Source organism: Urocitellus parryii, chromosome 3 (assembly GCF_045843805.1).
Source record: "Urocitellus parryii isolate mUroPar1 chromosome 3, mUroPar1.hap1, whole genome shotgun sequence".
NCBI lineage: Eukaryota > Metazoa > Chordata > Mammalia > Rodentia > Sciuridae > Urocitellus > Urocitellus parryii.
In genome coordinates, this window is record NC_135533.1 from 87,914,791 (window position 1) to 87,933,283 (window position 18,493).

Consider the following 18,493-nt stretch of genomic DNA (forward strand, 5'->3'; position numbering starts at 1 on the left):
GGGACGAAAGAACAGAAAGAGAAGCCTGTATCCAAATAGGTCTGCCTCAGCGTTGGAGTGCGCTGGACTAGCTCTTGCTTTGAAGGTTCTTGTGTGTCTGGGTCTGCAAGTCTCGGGAAGAACTGTGTGCTCCAACGGTCCACCTTACTGGTGTGGCTTCACCCATTTCTCGGCCCGCTCCCAGCCCTCCCAGTGCTGCGCGGTGAAGAAACCACCTCGCCGGCTCTTCCGGGTTCTGTGTCGAATCTGCTAGGGCGGACCGACGCTGCGGCGCGGGATAGGGAATATGCGGCTGCGCGCGCGCCATGGCGTTTACGCGGCGATTTCATCATGCTCCAGGTCGGGCCGCGCGCGCCGCTTCCGCCGCCGCCCCCTCGGGACCGCCCAGCGCCGCCGGCTCATGCCCTCTCTGCGCCCGGCGCTGTTTAGACCCCTCCGCGCTGCTCTTCTGCTGTCGCTGCCGCCGCTAGCGCTGCGGCCCCCCGTTCGGCCCTCGCCCGCGCCCCGCCGGTCCTTCAGCACGCCCGCCAGCGTCCAGACCTCGGTCCCCGCCGCCGCCGCCTCTCGGAGCAGCATGGACGGCACCGGGGCAGAGGAGGTGCTGGCACCTCTCCGGCTAGCCGTGCGCCAGCAGGTACCGGCGTTTTACTCCCCCTACTAGCCCCCGGCTTTCCTCCGCGGCTCCTCTCCTGCTCATCCTTCCCTCCTCCGCGGCCACCCGCACCGCGCCGGGGACTCTGTTCCTTCATCCTCGGGCGTCTTCCTCGCCTCCCCCACTTAGGACCCAAGTCCCGGTGTGTCAGCCACCTTCCTTTCGCGGACCCGCGTCTGCGCTCCTTGGATAACCCCCTCTTCCCCCGACCTGTTCTCCTTTCCCTGCCTGCGTTTAGTGTCTGGGATCTGTGACCCTTCGGTTCTCCTCGTGTCCTCCGCGTGTAACCTTAATTTCAATTTGCCAGGCGCTCTGTGCTCTCTGTGCACCCCGGGTGGTCAGCTTCCTAATTCTTTCCCAGGTCAGTGATGAGCCATGAGCCGAAGGTGCGGGTTCTTGGGGTCAGACTCCCTGATCTTCAGGATGCTTTGGATATTGTTTCCTTCTTTTCATCTCTGAAGGAAGCCTCAGTGCTTAGCTAGCCGAATGACCGGCTGAGAAAAGAACCAGAGTGCAGACGTGGGTGTAGAGAGGTGTCAAACTTGCTTTTCTAATAACCATGTGAATTCCTCACCTTTTGCTCTTGTCATCTTTTCCGGCCTTTGAAAAGGCCACCTTGGAGGCAGGGAGGTTTTAAGATTGGAAACCTGGGAGTCTGTGAATGTGTTTAGTTACTCGATGAAGTCAGCCATCCTTAGTATGGAACATTTTCAATTTCATGTTGCGGAAGGGAGGGGAGGTTTCATGGGCTGGAGGACTTGGGATTTGATACAGGCCTTCTTTTAGAGCACTAGCATGGAGATCAAAATTTCGAGAGGACAAGGAAAAGATGATTTCAGATGATTCTCACATCCAGCTAGGTAAAACCAGAAGCTTGCAGTAGGACCCCGGGGATCTATGACCTACTAGTAGTAAACACCAAAACGAGTTTCTCCTGCACCGGCGCCTGATGCAATAATTTGCCTTAGCTTCGGAGGGTGGAACCCCATCTTAGAAATAATTCTTTGGGGTACAACCGCCACAAAGTCATTAAGTTCTGCTGCTTTGCAGTTTCTACTTATTTCTAGTCTGAACCTGACTTGTTTTTATTGTCTTTTATTTTGAAATTTCACTATGGGCTTAATTTCCCCCCCTTTTTTTAAATAGATATCAGAACATTATAAACTTATTCTCCCTTCATCCATCCTCTCCTCCCTAAATGAAATTAGGTGTGGTTCCTTTGTCTTTATTATAACTCTTCAATTTTTTTTTGTATCCTTTCTTAGAAGAGAGAATACATCTAATTTAGAAAAAAGCACAACCCAAACCCCTCCCTCTGCCACGTTTGCCTGGAACTGCAGTGCAAATTATCCATCTGTGCTTAGACTGGGTCTAGTTAACTGAAGTAAACTTTGATCATGGAACAGCCTTCCAAGGCTACTCTTATCTTGTGTATTGATTTATGAATTTTGTGTATTGTTTTATGTTGGCTTGATTTTTTTTTTCCTGAATGAGTTAATTTGTGTAAGTTGGTTTGGGTTCTTTTTCTAATTTTCTAGGACCACACAAAATCAATTAATTGCCTGTAACTTTGAATCATATTGAGACAAGTGCTAGCTGGAAGGAATTTAAAAGTCATCTAATTAACCCCTTCTCCCTTTTTTGCATTTGGGGAAATGAGACACTGTCACCTCTGTTTGTGTTACATATTTCCATTGTGAAGTTTGTACAGTTAAAGATGAGTGGGCTTTTTAAGGTGCTTAAAAACTGTTTTGGTTAGTGGCATATGTTTCATATAAATCTGCTACTGTGGAAAATGAATGAAGTGAGCCTGTCACTTCAGGAAAACAACAGATAGTAATTGTGCCCAATAATAAAATTTAAAGTTTGGGAAAATTTAGAATTTTGGGAAATTTGACTTCAAGCTTGGCAGCTTCCCATTATTAGAATCTGACTTTTTTTCCCTGTTTTGTTTTTTCAGTACTGGGGATTGAATCTACTACTGAGCTGCATCCTCAGTACTTTTTTTTTTTTTTTTTTGAGACAGGATCTAAAATAATTTGTCAACTTCCCCAGGCTGTCTTTGAACTTGCCACCTTCCTGCTTCAGCCTCCCAAATTACTAGGTTTACAGGCATGAGTTGCAGGACCTGGCTTAAATTTTGATGAGGTCTGGGGTTGTAGCTTAGTGATAGAGTGCTTGCCTGGCACATGTGAGGCACTAGGTTCAATCCCCAGCACCATATAAAAATAAATAAGTAAAAATAAGTGATATTAACAAATGGGTATTTTTTTAATATTGTAAAATTGGATTAATATTTGGAAGATCTGCATAAGTCATTTAATCAATATTTTTAAAATGACCAGTGAATGCATGATGTTTTGAAATCAGGTATCTATCCAAAGGATGCATTTAAAGATAACATTCATGAACTTAATGTAACAGTATGAAAAGTTTAGTTCTATTATTTGGGGGTTAGAAATAACTTAAGCTACTACTTGTCAGAATTTTGATGTACTATCAAAGAAGAATAATCATAGTCAATTCTTTTCACATCTGAAGAAGTTTTTAAAATTCTACTCCCTTTTCTAACTCTGTGTGATTTTCTTATATTATTTACTCAAAATACCATATTGCAAAAGAAATAGACATGAGAGTCTAGCTGTCTTCTATTAAGTTAGAAATTTAGAAATTTGCAAAATTATAAAACTATATTTCTCACTGTTTTGGAAAATAGTTATTTTTCATAACATGCTATTTTTAATGTTAACATATATTGAGCTTTTATTATTTTAAATGAATTAATAAGTTTGTAAAAATTTCCATTTTAATTTCTAACACCTGTGCTCCTCTGCTTACAATGGGATTGTGTCCTGATAAACTCATCATAAGTCGAAAATATTGTAAGCTGAAAATTTGTTTGATACACACCTACCCTAACCAAGAATATCCTAGCTTAGCAACACAATGTGCTGTGGAGTGTAGGTTGTTTACCCTTGTATTCTTTGATTGGGAGCTGCAACTCACTGTTTTTCCCCAGCATCTTGGCCCAGGAAAAGAGAGGAACTCAAAATTTAAAGGACTGTTTCTGTTGAATGCCTATCACTTTTACACCATTGTTAAGTCAAAAAATTCTAAAGTTGAACATCTTAAGTCAAGGGCTGGCTGTATAGTAAATATTGATAAGCAAAAGCTTTCGGGGTCCTCAGTGATTTGAACAGTGAAAAGGGGCTCTGATACTACAAAATTTCACAACCTCTGTTTTAGGAGTATAGAAGTATCTGATTCCTATAAAAAAGACAGACTTGGACTGCTGTCTGCAACAGTCCCCTGAAGCTCCCCTTCCCTCAGCCTTTATTTCCTTTACAGCCTGGAGTTTCCTCCTGCACTGCCACTGTCTCCACTTTCTTGTTTTCCATTCACTCTTGCCCACTGCATTCTGTCTTTGACCTTCTCTAGTGCCCTTGCTTAATACTGCCAAGGGGTACTGATCACTTTATCCATTTTCAGCATTTAGTTGTTGACCACTCTGCTGCTTCAGTGTATTATCTGGACTGAAAAGGCCACTCAAACTATTTAGGTGGGTGTGGCTTGAAGCCCTAACAAAATAAGTGCTATGAGAAGGATTTTTTTTTTTTTTTTAAATCTGAGGTGGAATTTGTCAACATAGGAAAAGTTTTGAAGAATTGCTTGATTTTTTTTTTTTGTTGTTTTGTTTTTTATCCCTGCCTATTTTTGATTAAATATTGGTTGGCAGTGTAGCCTAGTAATTCAGAGAGTGTAGGCTCTGAAGTTATATTTCCGAAGTTTGGATCCTGACTTTGCTGTCATTAGGCAAATGACTTAACTTTTTGTTAGTTCATCATCTGCAATATGGAAATGGAGTTTCAAAAGTTAAAATGAGAAGTTTGTGTAAAGTGCTGATAATGCTGCCCGGTATATCCTGAGTACTTGGTGAGATGTTAGGTATTGTTCTGAACTGATGGCTTATTGGATTGCAGGTGATTAGTCAGTTTGATGATATTTTGAATCTGAATGAGAAAATTGATATCTTCTGAATTTGGTGAAATGATAGAAACGCCTTTTTAAATGATTCTTGAAGGAGGTCTGTAACTGATGATTTATTGTGTAAATAACATTAATAGATATGTAGATGTGTTTCAGCACTTAAAATTTTCTTTTAGTTCTTTTTTGTAGTACTGGGGTTTGAATTTTGGAGTACTGTAGCACTGAACTATATCCCTAGACACCCCGCCCCGCTTTTTTTTTTTTTTTTAATTTTGAGAGAGTTTCTCATTAAGTTGTTCAGGATGGCCTTGAAATTGTGAAACTCCTGCCTCAGCCTCAGGAAAATAATTAGAAACTAGGAATCCTTAAGAACTTTCATTGTATGTCTAGGAAATCTTCAGTTCATTCGTTTTCTTTCTTTCTTTTTTTTTTTGGTATTAGGGATTGAACCTAGAGCCATATCCCCAGCCTTTTTTTTTTTTTTTTGTGTGTGTGTGTGTGTATAATATAATATATTTTATTTATTTGGGTGTTTTTATTTGTTTATATGCAGTGCTGAGGATCAAACCCAAGGTAGCACACATGCCAGGCAAGCACTCTACCACTGAGCCACAACTCTGGCTCCCATACCTCCAGTGCTTTTGTTTTCAGGATTGGGTCATTATAAATCATGATTCTAATCCATTATTGAGAATAATATGAATATTTCTTTTCTTCACTGGGACATCAGAGATGGTGAACTCAGTTTAGGACTCATTACTTTCATGCTGTTTCCATGTTGTATATGGCTTCTGCTTGAACATGTGTGCCTAATTCTGTGCCCAAACCTTAAAAAACAAAAAGTGATTCAGGGCGGTGAATTTAACATTTTTCCTACCTGTTTGCTTGCAGCCTTGTTTGCCAATTCCCTTTGAGAAGCGTGAGGAGGAAATGACACAGAGGGAGTTGAAGAGAGGGACTTGCTTACTTTTTTGACATTCAGAAGGATCTACAACCACCCCTTCAGAGCAAAGGCTCACATAGGCTTCTTTTCTCCACCAGAAAGTGGTATTGGTGAACAGGTTCAATCCTTAGTAACACACATACACATTGGTATAAATGTGTACTGAGTTTTGAAAGGTAGAGGAAGGGAAAGATCCACTGAGAGAGTAAAGAATAAACCAGTAGTGCTAAATGCTAATTGCTTAGTACTCTTCTCGGTTTAGGTTGTGATTTCAATCAACAAATATTTGAGTGCCAGTATTGAAATGGCAGAAATTCTGTCCTAAACAAGCCTACTCTAAAATGATTGTAGAAGCTGTGTGCCCTGGCACATGCTTGTAATCCCAGAGGCTCAGGAGGCTGAGGCAGGAGGATTGTGAGTTCAAAGCCAGCCTCAGCAAAAGTAAGCAACTCAGTGAGACCCTGTCTCTAAAAAAAATACAAAATAGGGCTGGGGATGTGTTTCAGTGGTTGAGTGCCCCTTAGTTCAATCCCTGGTACCCCCTGCCCTGCCAAAAAAAAAGATGGGTAGATAAAATTGCATGTAAATAAATAACCTGTAGGGTGATTTCAGGTATTGTAATAAGATACAATGAAGTTAGAAGGTGACTGGGGTTGTTGCTTTAGCCAGAGAGATCAGGATAATAGAATAAAAACTGCAATATAACAGGCCAGACTAATTTGGATAAGACAAGAGAATGGGGTATAACTAAATTCATGGCTCTTGACGATATTAGACTCCAGTGTCCTCTTTATACCAAATGTTTTAGAATTTCTCATTTCTGTTCTTCGTGAAATTCATACAAAAAATCTACCTAAATTTAATTAAAAATATGTGTACAACAAGAATACCAGTCATGATGCTATTGAGGATGTGGGGGAAAACATACATTATTGATAGGACTGCAAATTACTGCAACTACTCTGTAAAGCAGTGTGGAGATTCCTTAAAAAAGTAGGAATGGAATCACCACATGAACCAGCCATCCTGCTCCTGGTTGTTTATCTAAGAGGACTAAAAAATACTGTAGCAATATAGCCACCTCAATGTTTAGAGCCAAATTATGTGAGCCCAGATTCCTGTCAATAGATGCATGGATTAAGAAAATGTGATATATATACACAATGGTTGAGTGCCCCTTAGTTCAATTCCTGTACCCACTGCCCTGCCAAAAAAAAAAAGATGGGTAGATAAAATTGCATGTAAATAAATAAGCCATAGGGTGATTTCAGCCATAAAGAAGAATAAAATTATGGCACTTGCTGGTAAGGATGGAAATGGAAAACTTCATGCTAAATATTTCGAAATAAGTCAGACCCATAAAGTCAAGGGTCAAAATTATCTATCATGTGAAGCTAGAGCAAAATAAGAAAAAAAGGAGGGGTGTATCTGATATCAGGAAGATAGATCAGTGAGTAGAAGGAGGAGATTGCAAGGGAGGGAGGAGGGATGAGAAAGGAGAGGAAATACAGAATGAATTTAACCAAATCACATTATATGCATATGTAAAATGCCATAGTGAGTTATACTTTTATGTATAAGTAGAAAGAACCAAAAAATGAGCACAAGGAAGATCATCAGAGTAGAGAAAGGAGAACAGGGTGAGGAGAGGATGAGAGGGGATCGAAATGAAATTCCATGCGTGTATAATTTTGTCAAAATGAATCCACCTACTATGTATAATTATAGTGCTCTAATAAAAATATGTACAAATAATGCTATAAATGCAATAAAGTAATATGTATTTTGACATATAAATTCTGGGTATGACTCCACTGAGAGTTATAATGCAGTAAGCAGATCCTTATACCTGTACATAGATTTACTGTGAATGTAGTTGCTATAAATGTGTACTGATAAGATAGATTGTTGGTGGCTTAGATACCAACTGCATTGGTGATATCTTGTGTTTTATTTTTTCAAATAATGAATGACTTTTTCCTTGAAGAATGAACAACTCTTTGTAAAATTCTCAAACAAGATAATCTTCTTTTAAATTACATTTTCTTGCCAACAACTCAGGAGACTGAGGCAGGAAGATTGCAAATTCCAGATCAGCTTCAGCTACTCAACAAGAACCTGTCTCAAAATGAAAAGGGCTGAGGATGTAGTACAGAAGTAGAGTGCCCCTGGGTTCAGTCCCCAGTAAAACACACACACACACACACACACACACACACATACACACACACACATACACACACACACATATTCCTGGAAGATGCAGTGCATCTTAAAACTGTGGAAGGATACTTCTGACGGTTTCTTCACTTCCTGAGCTGGACATTCTGAAGAGCATGGGCTGTGCAAGAGGGAGACTCATTGGAGGAAGAGAGTCAGTGGGAGCTTAGAAAATGACGCCAGCCCAGGAAAAAAAGTGTGATAACAGGTCCTTCCTTCAATGGAGCAGGGATTTCAGTGGGAGAAAAGAGGAACAACAGTATAGAGGGTAATAAGGACTACATCTGTCCATTCTCCAGGCCTTGAGGAATGTGGGGGGAAAAACAGTCTCTACTTGAGATAGTTTCAAGGGGGAATAATGTCCCCAAGGAGCAATTGTCAGATTGTGATATTTGGAAATGCTTCATAAAAGATGGGGTATAATGTCATTAAGTGCGAGGAAACTCTTTTTGGGTTAGAGAATAATCATTGAAAGTACAAATTAGGAACAGTTATGAATCAGGGATGGCTTTCTGTTTTGAAATAAGGCTTATTAAATGACAGAGAAATAACATGAATTAGGATAACTTGGAGCCAGGCCTCATGTTAGTCTGGATACCTTTAGGTGGGAGATGAACTGTAATCTTGTGGCAACCTAGTTTATTAGGAGCATACCAGATGTTGAAGCTTAAGAAGGATAACTTGATATATCTTGTTTTGAAAGTAGTAGATTTTGTATCCTTTATCAGACAGAACATAGTAGAATGAAATAATTCAGTTTGAAACAAATTGGGTGTGAAGTATCTGTCGCCACACACAATTGAGTTGCTTTTTAGCATAATAACAGCTATTACGTTTTATATTTCTGTTATTAGGTGCTGCAGAATTACTTTATTTAAAGTGTTTCATTTCTTCCTCTTTTTTTTTTTTCTACCAGAAATTGAACCCAGGGGCCCTTAACTAGTGAGCCACATTTATAGCCCTTTCTTTATTTTTTTATTTTGAGACAGGGTCTTGATAAGTTACTTGGGGCCTCACCAAGTTTCTGAGGCTGGCTTTGAGCTTGTGATCCTCCTGCCTCAGCTTCCCAGGCCACTGGATTTATAGACATTGTCACTACGCCCAGCTTCATTGCCTTCTTATAACAGTCCAATTAGCAATTATTATCATCTTGATTTTATAGTTGAGGAAGCTCAAAGAAGTGTTCAACTTGCTTGGGATTAAATTCAGGTCTTTAACACTTCTTAAATACTCTGTTTTACTACAGCTTGTCTACACGTGGATTTTTGTTTTGTGTATTTGGATTTCTTGTACTTGAATCTGAGAATTTATGTCTTTGAGCAGTTACAGAAAATTTCATAACTATTGTCTTCTCAAATATTACTTCTTAAATAATTTCTTTATTCTGCATTTTGGCTGGATAATTCTTAGACTATTTCTTCTCTGTGACTACTTACCTCTCGTATTTTAAACTGCTTTTTTATACTGTTCTGGGTAATTTCTCTAGTGCTGTCTTCTAGCTCACTAATCTTCTCTTCAGCTCTGTCTGATCTGCTATTTGACCTGTTCTATCAGTTTCCAATTTCAGTGATTCATTTCTGTATGATCTATATGATTTTTTAAAAAACTGCCACCTTCTTTACCCCCTCCCCCATAAAATCCACCATGTGAGCTCATCTTTGTTAATTTGTCTCTGTATTCTTCAGGATTATAAATACAGAGAGCAGAGACCTTCAGTTATTCATAATGACCTCTTACATAATAAATTCTTTTTTTTTTTTTCTTTTTTTAAAGCATGCTTAAAAACACATTCCTTCCAGGGGTGAAGTTCAGTGGTAAGAACACTAAGTGCAAGACCCTGGGTTCCATTCCCAAGATTGAAAGAAAAAATATTCTAACATATCTTGACTCCTGAAACCAATCCTGAATATAAATTCTGTTTTTTGGCTAGGGAGATCTTGTGCGAAAGCTGAAAGAAGATAAAGCACCCCAAGTGGATGTAGACAAAGCAGTGGCTGAGCTTAAAGCCCGTAAGAGGGTATTGGAAGCAAAGGTGAGTTTTGGGGTGTTAAAATAGGAACATAAGTAGGTATAGGAGTGTTGATCTTTATTTAATCTCTTTGGGTGGGAGAGACCTAGAAAAGTTTCTAAACAAGTGTCACTTGATTTATCTGTTTTATTCAGAATGCCTTTTCCTCCACTACCTTGCAAACTCCTTTTATCCTTTCAAAGTGTAACTCAAAAGCATCATCTTTTCTACAAAGCCCTCCTGAGCCCCGATTTCCCCTACCTGAACCTGCCTCCCAGACCCTACACTCAATATGCTTCCTGAATTTCCTGAAAAGCATTGTGCTCTTTTTAAATGAAGTTTCTTATGTCTAAAAATAATGTTTCTGATACATCTTGTACCCACCCCAACAGTAAACCTCCCATAGCGAAACTTAGTAGTTTAAAGTTTTAAATTCTCTAATTTACAGATCCACTTAAATTTCAGGTATTGCTAATATTGCTTGTCATTATCTACATCTAATCTTAGTTTTATAATCTTGAAAATGATCATGTATGTTCCTAGATAATTAAGTAAAGGTATCTTTTCTGTTACTAAAAGGGTGGGAGGAAATAAGGCTTCCATTTTTTTTTAACTTATCAAAATGTTATCTGTTTGATAAATTTCATATTGAATTTTACAGAGGAGTAAACTAAATTCAGATTTATAGGTTCAAATTACCACCATTCATTTGTACAATCACACACTTAATTTTTTTTTTTTTTTTCCTTTTACAGGAGCTGGCATTACAGCCCAAAGATGACATTATTGACAGGTCAAAAATGGAAGATACCTTGAAGAGAAGGTTTTTCTATGATCAAGCTTTTGCTATTTATGGAGGTAGGGGATTAAAAAAAGAACACTTTTGTGGTTAATGGCTTTAAGCTAAGCTAGCCAGTTGGCCCTTTACTGCTCCCAAGTCTCTACCACATTTTAAGAAGAGTGTATAAATGCATTAATATGTAGATATATCAAATGCTTAATACGTAGGTACTAACAATCCCTATATACTACAAGAATAAAGTAGTCTTCAAGAATAAATAGGACAAAGAGAACAAACAAGAATCATTATACCGAATGGCAACTCTGAACAAACAGAAGTAAAATACCTACGAGCCATGTACTTGATCTGGTAGTGCTGGCTAGCTGTAAGGTGCCTCTCCATGCAAGGGCACTGGATTCTATTCTGTTCTATTCTATTCTATGTTTGAGTATGTGTGTGTGTGTGTGTGTGTGTGTGTGTGTGTGTGTGAGAGAGAGAGAGAGGATATGTGTGAATGAATGTGTGTTTATGTATGAGTGTGAGTGTAGATGTGTGAGTGTGTTTGCGTGAGTTTGTATTTGTGTGTATCTGAGCCTAGGTGTGTAATGTCAATATTTTTGTATATGAGGGCAAATGTGTATGTGTGTGGGGGTGTGGATGTATATTTTGTGAGTATATATGAGTGTGTGTATGTGTGAGTGTGTCTGGGTGTATATGAGTGTATTTGTGCAAGTGTATTTGTGTGGGCATGTGAGTGGGCGTGAGTTGTGTGTTCCTGTGAGTGTGTTTGTGTGTATAACTTTGCATGTATTAATGTGTGTGAGCGTGTGTGTGTTCATTGTGTGCATGCCTATATATGTGTGTGAATGTAAGAGCATGTAAGTTGTAAGCACGTCTGTGTAAGTGTGCAATTATTTAAGTGTGTATGAGTGTAAGTGTGCAAGCATGTTAGTGTGTATTTAAGCATACAGTTTTGCAAGTGTGTGGGTGTAAGTGTATAAGTACAAATGTGTGAATGTAAACATGTATGCATGTAAGCACGTGAGTGAAAGCATTTATGTGTATGAACAATGTATGCAAGTGTGCGTGCATGTCAATGTGCAACCATGGAAGTGTGTGTGAGCATACAAGTGTGCAAAACTGTAAGTATACAAGTGTTCAAGCATGTTGGTGGCTTAGATACCAGCAGCAATTACTATGACAGAAAACTATAAACTGTTTTTTGGTCTGCTTTCTGTATATTCTATTGCTTTCAATTTGGAACTAATCCTACTTGAAATTGTAAATGTAAGAAATTATAAATGAACTAAGAAATTTTTAAATTTTACTTCTGTCAGCTGGCTGGAAGTAAGACTTTAAATATTGAGAGATTTGAACTATTGACTTTAAAACTTTTTCATGGGGTATATGTGAAGTCTTATAGGTAGTAGTTTCTTATGTTTCCTTGTTTTTATTTATTTTATTTATTTCTGAAGAACATCTTGTATTTTACAGGTGTTAGTGGTTTATATGACTTTGGGCCAGTTGGGTGTGCTTTGAAAAACAATATTATCCAGACTTGGAGACAACACTTTATCCAAGAGGAGCAGATTCTGGAGATTGACTGCACCATGCTCACCCCTGAGCCAGTTTTAAAGTAAGATTCTACTTTGAAGGGGGAAGTTCTTTAATATACATATTTAAGTAACTTTCTTATTATAAAAACCACCCATATTTGTGTAGAAAATTTGTAAAATACTGAAACAAAGAATATGCTTAGCGCTCGGGTAACCATGTTAATTATAACATCATTAGGTTTATCCTTTCACTTTTCTTTCTGTACATTCCTATGTATTTGAGTGTTAGCAGCACATTGGCTTTATCTTGTAATATAAGTGAACTTTACTCATGTCACTAAATACTGGTCTGAAGTATTTTTAATGCAGCAGAGTGTTCTATTTTTATGGATGAGCCATAATTTAGTGCCATATTGTTGGCATGTAAGGTGTTTGTGAATTTTCATGGCATTGAACATACTGATAGATAGATTTTTATGTATATCCTTGATTATTTCCTTAGTGTAATTTCTTAGAAGTTCTGAGAAAAGGTTTGTATATATTTTCAATAAAATGTAATTTATATTAAAAGTTTCAGTGCCGTCCTAACAACATTATTGAAAGGGCAGGATTTCAGTTACTGTGAATGAGAAATTTTTACCACTTTGTATCATTGCTATTCATTTAATGTTACATGGCAAAGAGGTAATTTTTTATTATCAAAATCTTTTAAGTTCTTTTAATTTCAGCCAATTATGATAAGAGGAATACCTGATGATAGATCTTTAAGATCATAATTGTTGGTGGAGTGTTTGCCTAGTATGTCTTTTAACTGCTTGTTCCACTAATAGGAACTGGGTAGTGATAATACCAGTGTTAGCACAGTTTTCAGTGGCAGAAAACTTACCTTAAGATTGCTCTATGCTATGCTATCATTAAGTAACTCTTGGTTAGTAAAATTTCGAATCGTTTTGGCCTTTGTTTAGATCACTAATAATAATGGCATATTATGTACTAATTGATCTTGAAACATAATATAGACTTTATGGCAGTTTGTGCAAAAGTATGACCTAGTTAATCTTTTTTCATAAGGGAAGGAAGAATTTGGGAGAGGATGAGAATAGATTTGAGGCAGAGTTTCCTGTGACATACATTACTATTTCTCATGGATACATTACTATCACTGATATGGGAGCTTCCAACTTTGAGATACACAAGTATGGGTAAACATATTGTAGGGGTATTGTCCTTTGTTTTCAGTGCTGAGAATTGAATCCAGGTCCTGGTGCATGCTAGACGAGTGCTCTACCACTGAGCTATATACCCTCCATAACATTACATTTTGTGTGTGGGGGGGATGGGCAACAGGGACTAAACTTGGTCTTGCATATGATAAACACTCTACCACTTATGGGGGGTTGTCTTATATTGTTATTCTATCTATGCATTAATTTGTATGAAAATGACAAATTGGCTTGGCATTTGTTCCTTTAGGACCTCTGGCCATGTAGACAAATTTGCAGACTTCATGGTGAAAGATGTAAAGAACGGAGAATGTTTTCGGGCTGACCATCTGTTAAAAGGTCTGTTTTTTTATCTCTGTCAAACAGTACTAGTGTTCAAGATAAAGGGTTTAGGTTAAATTATTTTCTCAAAAAGTTTTTCATCAAATTTTTTTATTTGGGCATAAAAACTTAAAAAAGAGTAAAAGGAATAGATCTTAAGTATACAGAACAAGTTTTAAAAAATTGTATGCAGATAATAGTTTTTCTAATTAGTAAATGAATCTAGATAGTAGCTTGACTGTCCCCATAAAAACAGCTATAGGATTCATTTAAATTAAGAACATTGTTCTTATATTTGTTTTTTAATTATTCAGCATTGAAACTCAAAATGCATTGTCCCTTTTACCCATTGATTGAAGTTCACATGTCAGCACCTCTCTTACAGCTCATTTACAGAAATTGATGTCTGATAAAAAGTGTTCTGCTGAGAAGAAATCAGAGATGGAAAGTGTCTTGGCCCAGGTGAGAACTTTAGAGATGCTATCAGAAACACCTGGCTAGAAGCTGTCTTTCGTTCCGCATGTGATAACTATTGAATTCCACATTGTGCAGACCCTGGACACAGTCGTGAAGAAGCAAAGTTTAACTCTGTCCCTAATAACATCTAGGTTTTTGTTTTCTTGTCTTTTTGGCTTAAGCCTTTGTTTCAAGCAACACTGACAAGTCAGTGTAAGTAGACATTCAGTTTGTGTCTTCTCTAAAACAAAAAAAGCTAAAACCAGAAGAGTTTCTGGTGATGAATAGTGTTCCGTGTTGGTCTTGTGATTTTGGGGCAGATAACTTCATGAGCACTCCCTCGTCAGCCACCTGATCTGCTTCAGGTTGGTGTCCCTGACTCTGTGCCATTCCTAGAACCTGATGAACAAGACTTCTGCTTTTCTGCCCTTTCCTCAGTTTGCCTGTGGACTTAAAGTATTATAATTATTTAATTTGATGAATTTTAGGGGTGGCAGAAAGACATAGAGATAATTTATTCTGACCTTTTACCAAGTGTAAGAGTTCATTCTATATCAGAAGTGATCCTTAATCCTTTTTTGGGTCACAGACCACTTTAAGAATATGATAAGGAAGCTGTTAGTGTATCTCAGTGACAGAGTGCTTGCTTAACATGCCCAAGACCCTGGGTTCAATCCCCAACACTAAAGGTAAAAACAAGTTTAAGGATAGGATGAAAACTGCATCATCATCTTCCTAGGAAGATGCATATAACTGTTTGTATATGCTGCTGGTTTTTCACCTCCTCTTTTAGCTTTTCCACTTAAGCAAAGCATGTTGGTCCAAAACCATGTTTGGTCATGCGGCTCACTTTTTAAATTTATTTTCTTTATTGGGTGAAAAATAAACAGCATTTCATTTATATCTATTTTCTTTACATTGATGTATCTGAAGCTAAATCTAGGATGTCCTTACATTTTGCCTTTTACTCTTGGAAGTTACTGAATAACATTTCTACTATTTCCCTATTTTTTTTTTTTTAAACATCCTGGGACATCTATTTTTCCTACATATAGAAATTCTCTTCATTTAAATTGAAAATTTTCTTAATCTGGCTGATGAATCATCTGCCAATTTATTTCGGTTCTTGTGAAGTATGTTTTATCCCTTGTTTGAAACTCATTGCTCTAGTATTATTACTCATGATTTAGAAAATCATTTCTTATATTTTGATGCTGTTATGGTCACACATTCATTTTATTTACTCCTTTTCCAAAGGCATGGCCTCTGTTAGAAGAAAGAAAATATGCCTCACATTATTCCCAAATTCTTCTATTTTCCATTCTGAATTTCAGAGTTGGATTTTGTGTGTATATGTCTTTGAGGGTCTTTGATCTTAGTTTCCTTAGTTTCCAAGTAAATTGTCAAAATGGAGAGACAGTTGATTTGATAAGAAATAGTTTGGACATTGAGTTTCTGTTTCCTGGTCTAGGAGAGCAGTCTGTCTCTTTTATGATTTGCTGTGGGTACATATGTACACAGCTGTATAATACTCCATGAAAAACAATGGACCTATGGAAAATGGTATAGTACTTTAAAAGTGTCCTCAGTAGCTCACTGTTGCTGAGCATAGAATATTGTTTGCTGCATTTGTTCATGGCTGATAATCCTTTTCAGCCCTATGAAGCTTGTTTAAAGGCACTGCCTTTTTCTCTGTGATAGGAAAAGCTCTTCTTCTTTTATGTGTGTATAACAGCATAGAATTAATTCTTGTTTCTTTTTCTTTTTTTTTTTTTTTTTTTTTTTGGCAGTACTGGAGTTTGGACCCAGGGATGCTCTACCACCAAGCCACATCCCTAGCAACTTTTTAAAAACTTTTTGTGACAGTATCATTAAGTTTTGGAGGCTGTTCTCTAACTTGTGATCTTTTGTGACAGTATCATTAAGTTTTGGAGGCTGTTCTCTAACTTGTGATCTTCCTGTTTCAGCCTCCCATGTTGTTGGAATCACAGGTCTATGCCACTGCACCTGGTTCTGTCTATTTTTGCTAATACACCTCTGAATGTTCTAGTTAATGCTTTTTTTTTTTTAATTGATGGACCTTTATTTATTTATTTATTTATTTATTTATTTATTTATTTATGGTGCTGAGATTCAAACCCAGTGCTTCACACATGTTAGGCAAGAGCTCTACTACTAAGCCACAACTCCAGTCCTAGATAAGTGTTTTTGCCTTAGTAAATACTAATTATTTTAATATCATCAAATATGAATTATTATTTACATTGTCCTGGCTGCTTGCATTATTATAGTGATGTTAAACATATTATCAGTTTCTATAATAGAGGCTTGACCAGTGTGTTTTTTTTTTTTTTTTTTTAGAATTTCTTTTTTAGTTGTAGATGGACACAATACCTTTATTTTGTTTATTTTTTATGTGGTGCTGAGGATCCAATCCAGTACATCACACCTGCTAGGCAAGTGCTGTACCACTGAGCCCCCAGCCCTTGACCAGGTATTTGTGGCAAGATATTTAGTGATTTTATGTACTTCAATGGTTATCACTTGTGTGAGCTTCGGCCATTGATGACCCTGGTCTAGATCTGTTAATTGATTAAGAGGTTCCATCTTTTTTTTTTTTTTTTTGGTCATTCTGTTATTCTAGATGGCAGAAAATGGGAAAACATTCTTATTCACTGTTTCTCTGAGATACCATTTGTGAAGAAAAGTGAGAACATGTGCTTGATCCATTTCCACATCTTATTTTAACCTGTTTATTGATTCCCTTGCATCCTTAAAAAATGCACAGTGAGTTCCTGCCTGCCTTCCCTCTTTTCCTTCCTTCCGTGTTATAGATTAAAATATTTGATCTTTTTCAGTCAATTGCTGTTATTATCCTTACTGATGGTGAAATTGTCCAGTCTTCGGCTATCAGGAGATGTCTGCTGAGTACTTTTGATGTGACCCTGTGGTGGTCTTTGATAACTCCCTTGCTTTTTAGTATGACAACTGTAGGCTCATCTTGTACATTTCCTGGACCATTTATTTCTCCAAGGGTTTCTGGTTCCTATTAGTGAACATGGTATTAGTTGTTGATTCTAGACCTTTTTGGTGAACTGAGCCAGGGAAGTCTTATTTTTTAAAGGTAAAGTCATCATGAATTGATTTGAAACTTCTACTTAAAGATATTATGCTATTTTTATTTTATAAATTTTAAATCTCTATTTTCTTTTACCCACACCAAAAATACCAGTTCTCTGCAACACAATTATTAATGTTTTATTCCCCACAGTGTACATTAACAGCCTCAGAGTAACAATATTAGCACCAACATCAACAATATGAATATTGAAAACAATATAAAAATTCATTTTGTTCTTTCTTTTCAAAGATACACCAGAAGTATTCAGTCAGTCCTGCGGTCTAACATGGGTGTTTAAATTCACAAGCGGTCATTCTGTGTTATTAGGTCACAAGCTAGATACTCAATCTGTGCATTTTGTTTTCCTCTCAATTTTTAGGTTTTCATTTTTTAAAATTTAAGTTCATTTTGTAACTATACCAAATCTTTTTAGCTCCAAAGTTAAATTTTAAAAGCAAAGTATATTCAAGTAGATATATTCTGTGTTATTAGGTCACAAGCTAGATACTCAATCTGTGCATTTTGTTTTCCTCTCAATTTTTAGGTTTTCATTTTTTAAAATTTAAGTTCATTTTGTAACTATACCAAATCTTTTTAGCTCCAAAGTTAAATTTTAAAAGCAAAGTATATTCAAGTAGATATAGTGTCTGTTTCTCTTCCCTCTATTTTATTCCCTTCTCGCCCTTTATCTTATTCCCTTCTTAACACATAGGTAAGCAGGTTTTAACTTAAAAAATTTTTTTTGGGCTGGAATTGTGGCTCACTGGTAGAACAGTTGCCTTGCATGCGTGAGGCACTGGGTTTGATTCTCAGCATCACATACAAATAAATGAAAAAAATAAAGGTCCATCAACAACTAAAAAAAAAAAATTAAAAAAAATTTTAAGCCACATTTAAATAAAGACAGATATGTATGCACCCCCTTTTTAGGTAGATGATAGGATTCCACATATGCTTTACCATGTTTTTTTCACATAACAATATATCCCCATTCTCATAGTAGAATATAGAGATATTCCTTATTTCATTTTATAGCGGCATAATTCTGCATTGTGTGCTTGTAGTTTATTTATATCACTAGTTCCCTATTAGTGGACATTTGGGCTATTTTCCCTCTTTACCATTATAGATAGTGTTGCACTGAATAGCTTTCTGCTTATATGTTTCATGTTTTTACTGTTGCATCTTTGGGATAGATTCCTAGAAATGGAATTCCTGGGTCAAA

At 37.2% G+C, this 18,493-nt stretch overlaps 1 protein-coding gene across 1 annotated transcript in view; it reads left to right on the forward strand.

The window, feature by feature from the left end:
- The first annotated feature begins 311 nt into the window (after positions 1-311).
- Positions 312-18,493, forward strand: part of Gars1 (glycyl-tRNA synthetase 1) — a 44,594-nt gene continuing 26,412 nt past the window's right edge. Inside the window, exons 1-6 of the mRNA XM_026401553.2 lie at positions 312-634; positions 9,733-9,834; positions 10,566-10,668; positions 12,086-12,227; positions 13,621-13,709; positions 14,077-14,153. Coding sequence (XP_026257338.1) covers positions 401-634; positions 9,733-9,834; positions 10,566-10,668; positions 12,086-12,227; positions 13,621-13,709; positions 14,077-14,153 — 747 coding nt within the window. The 5' untranslated portion in view covers positions 312-400. The remainder of the gene's footprint in view (positions 635-9,732; positions 9,835-10,565; positions 10,669-12,085; positions 12,228-13,620; positions 13,710-14,076; positions 14,154-18,493) is intronic.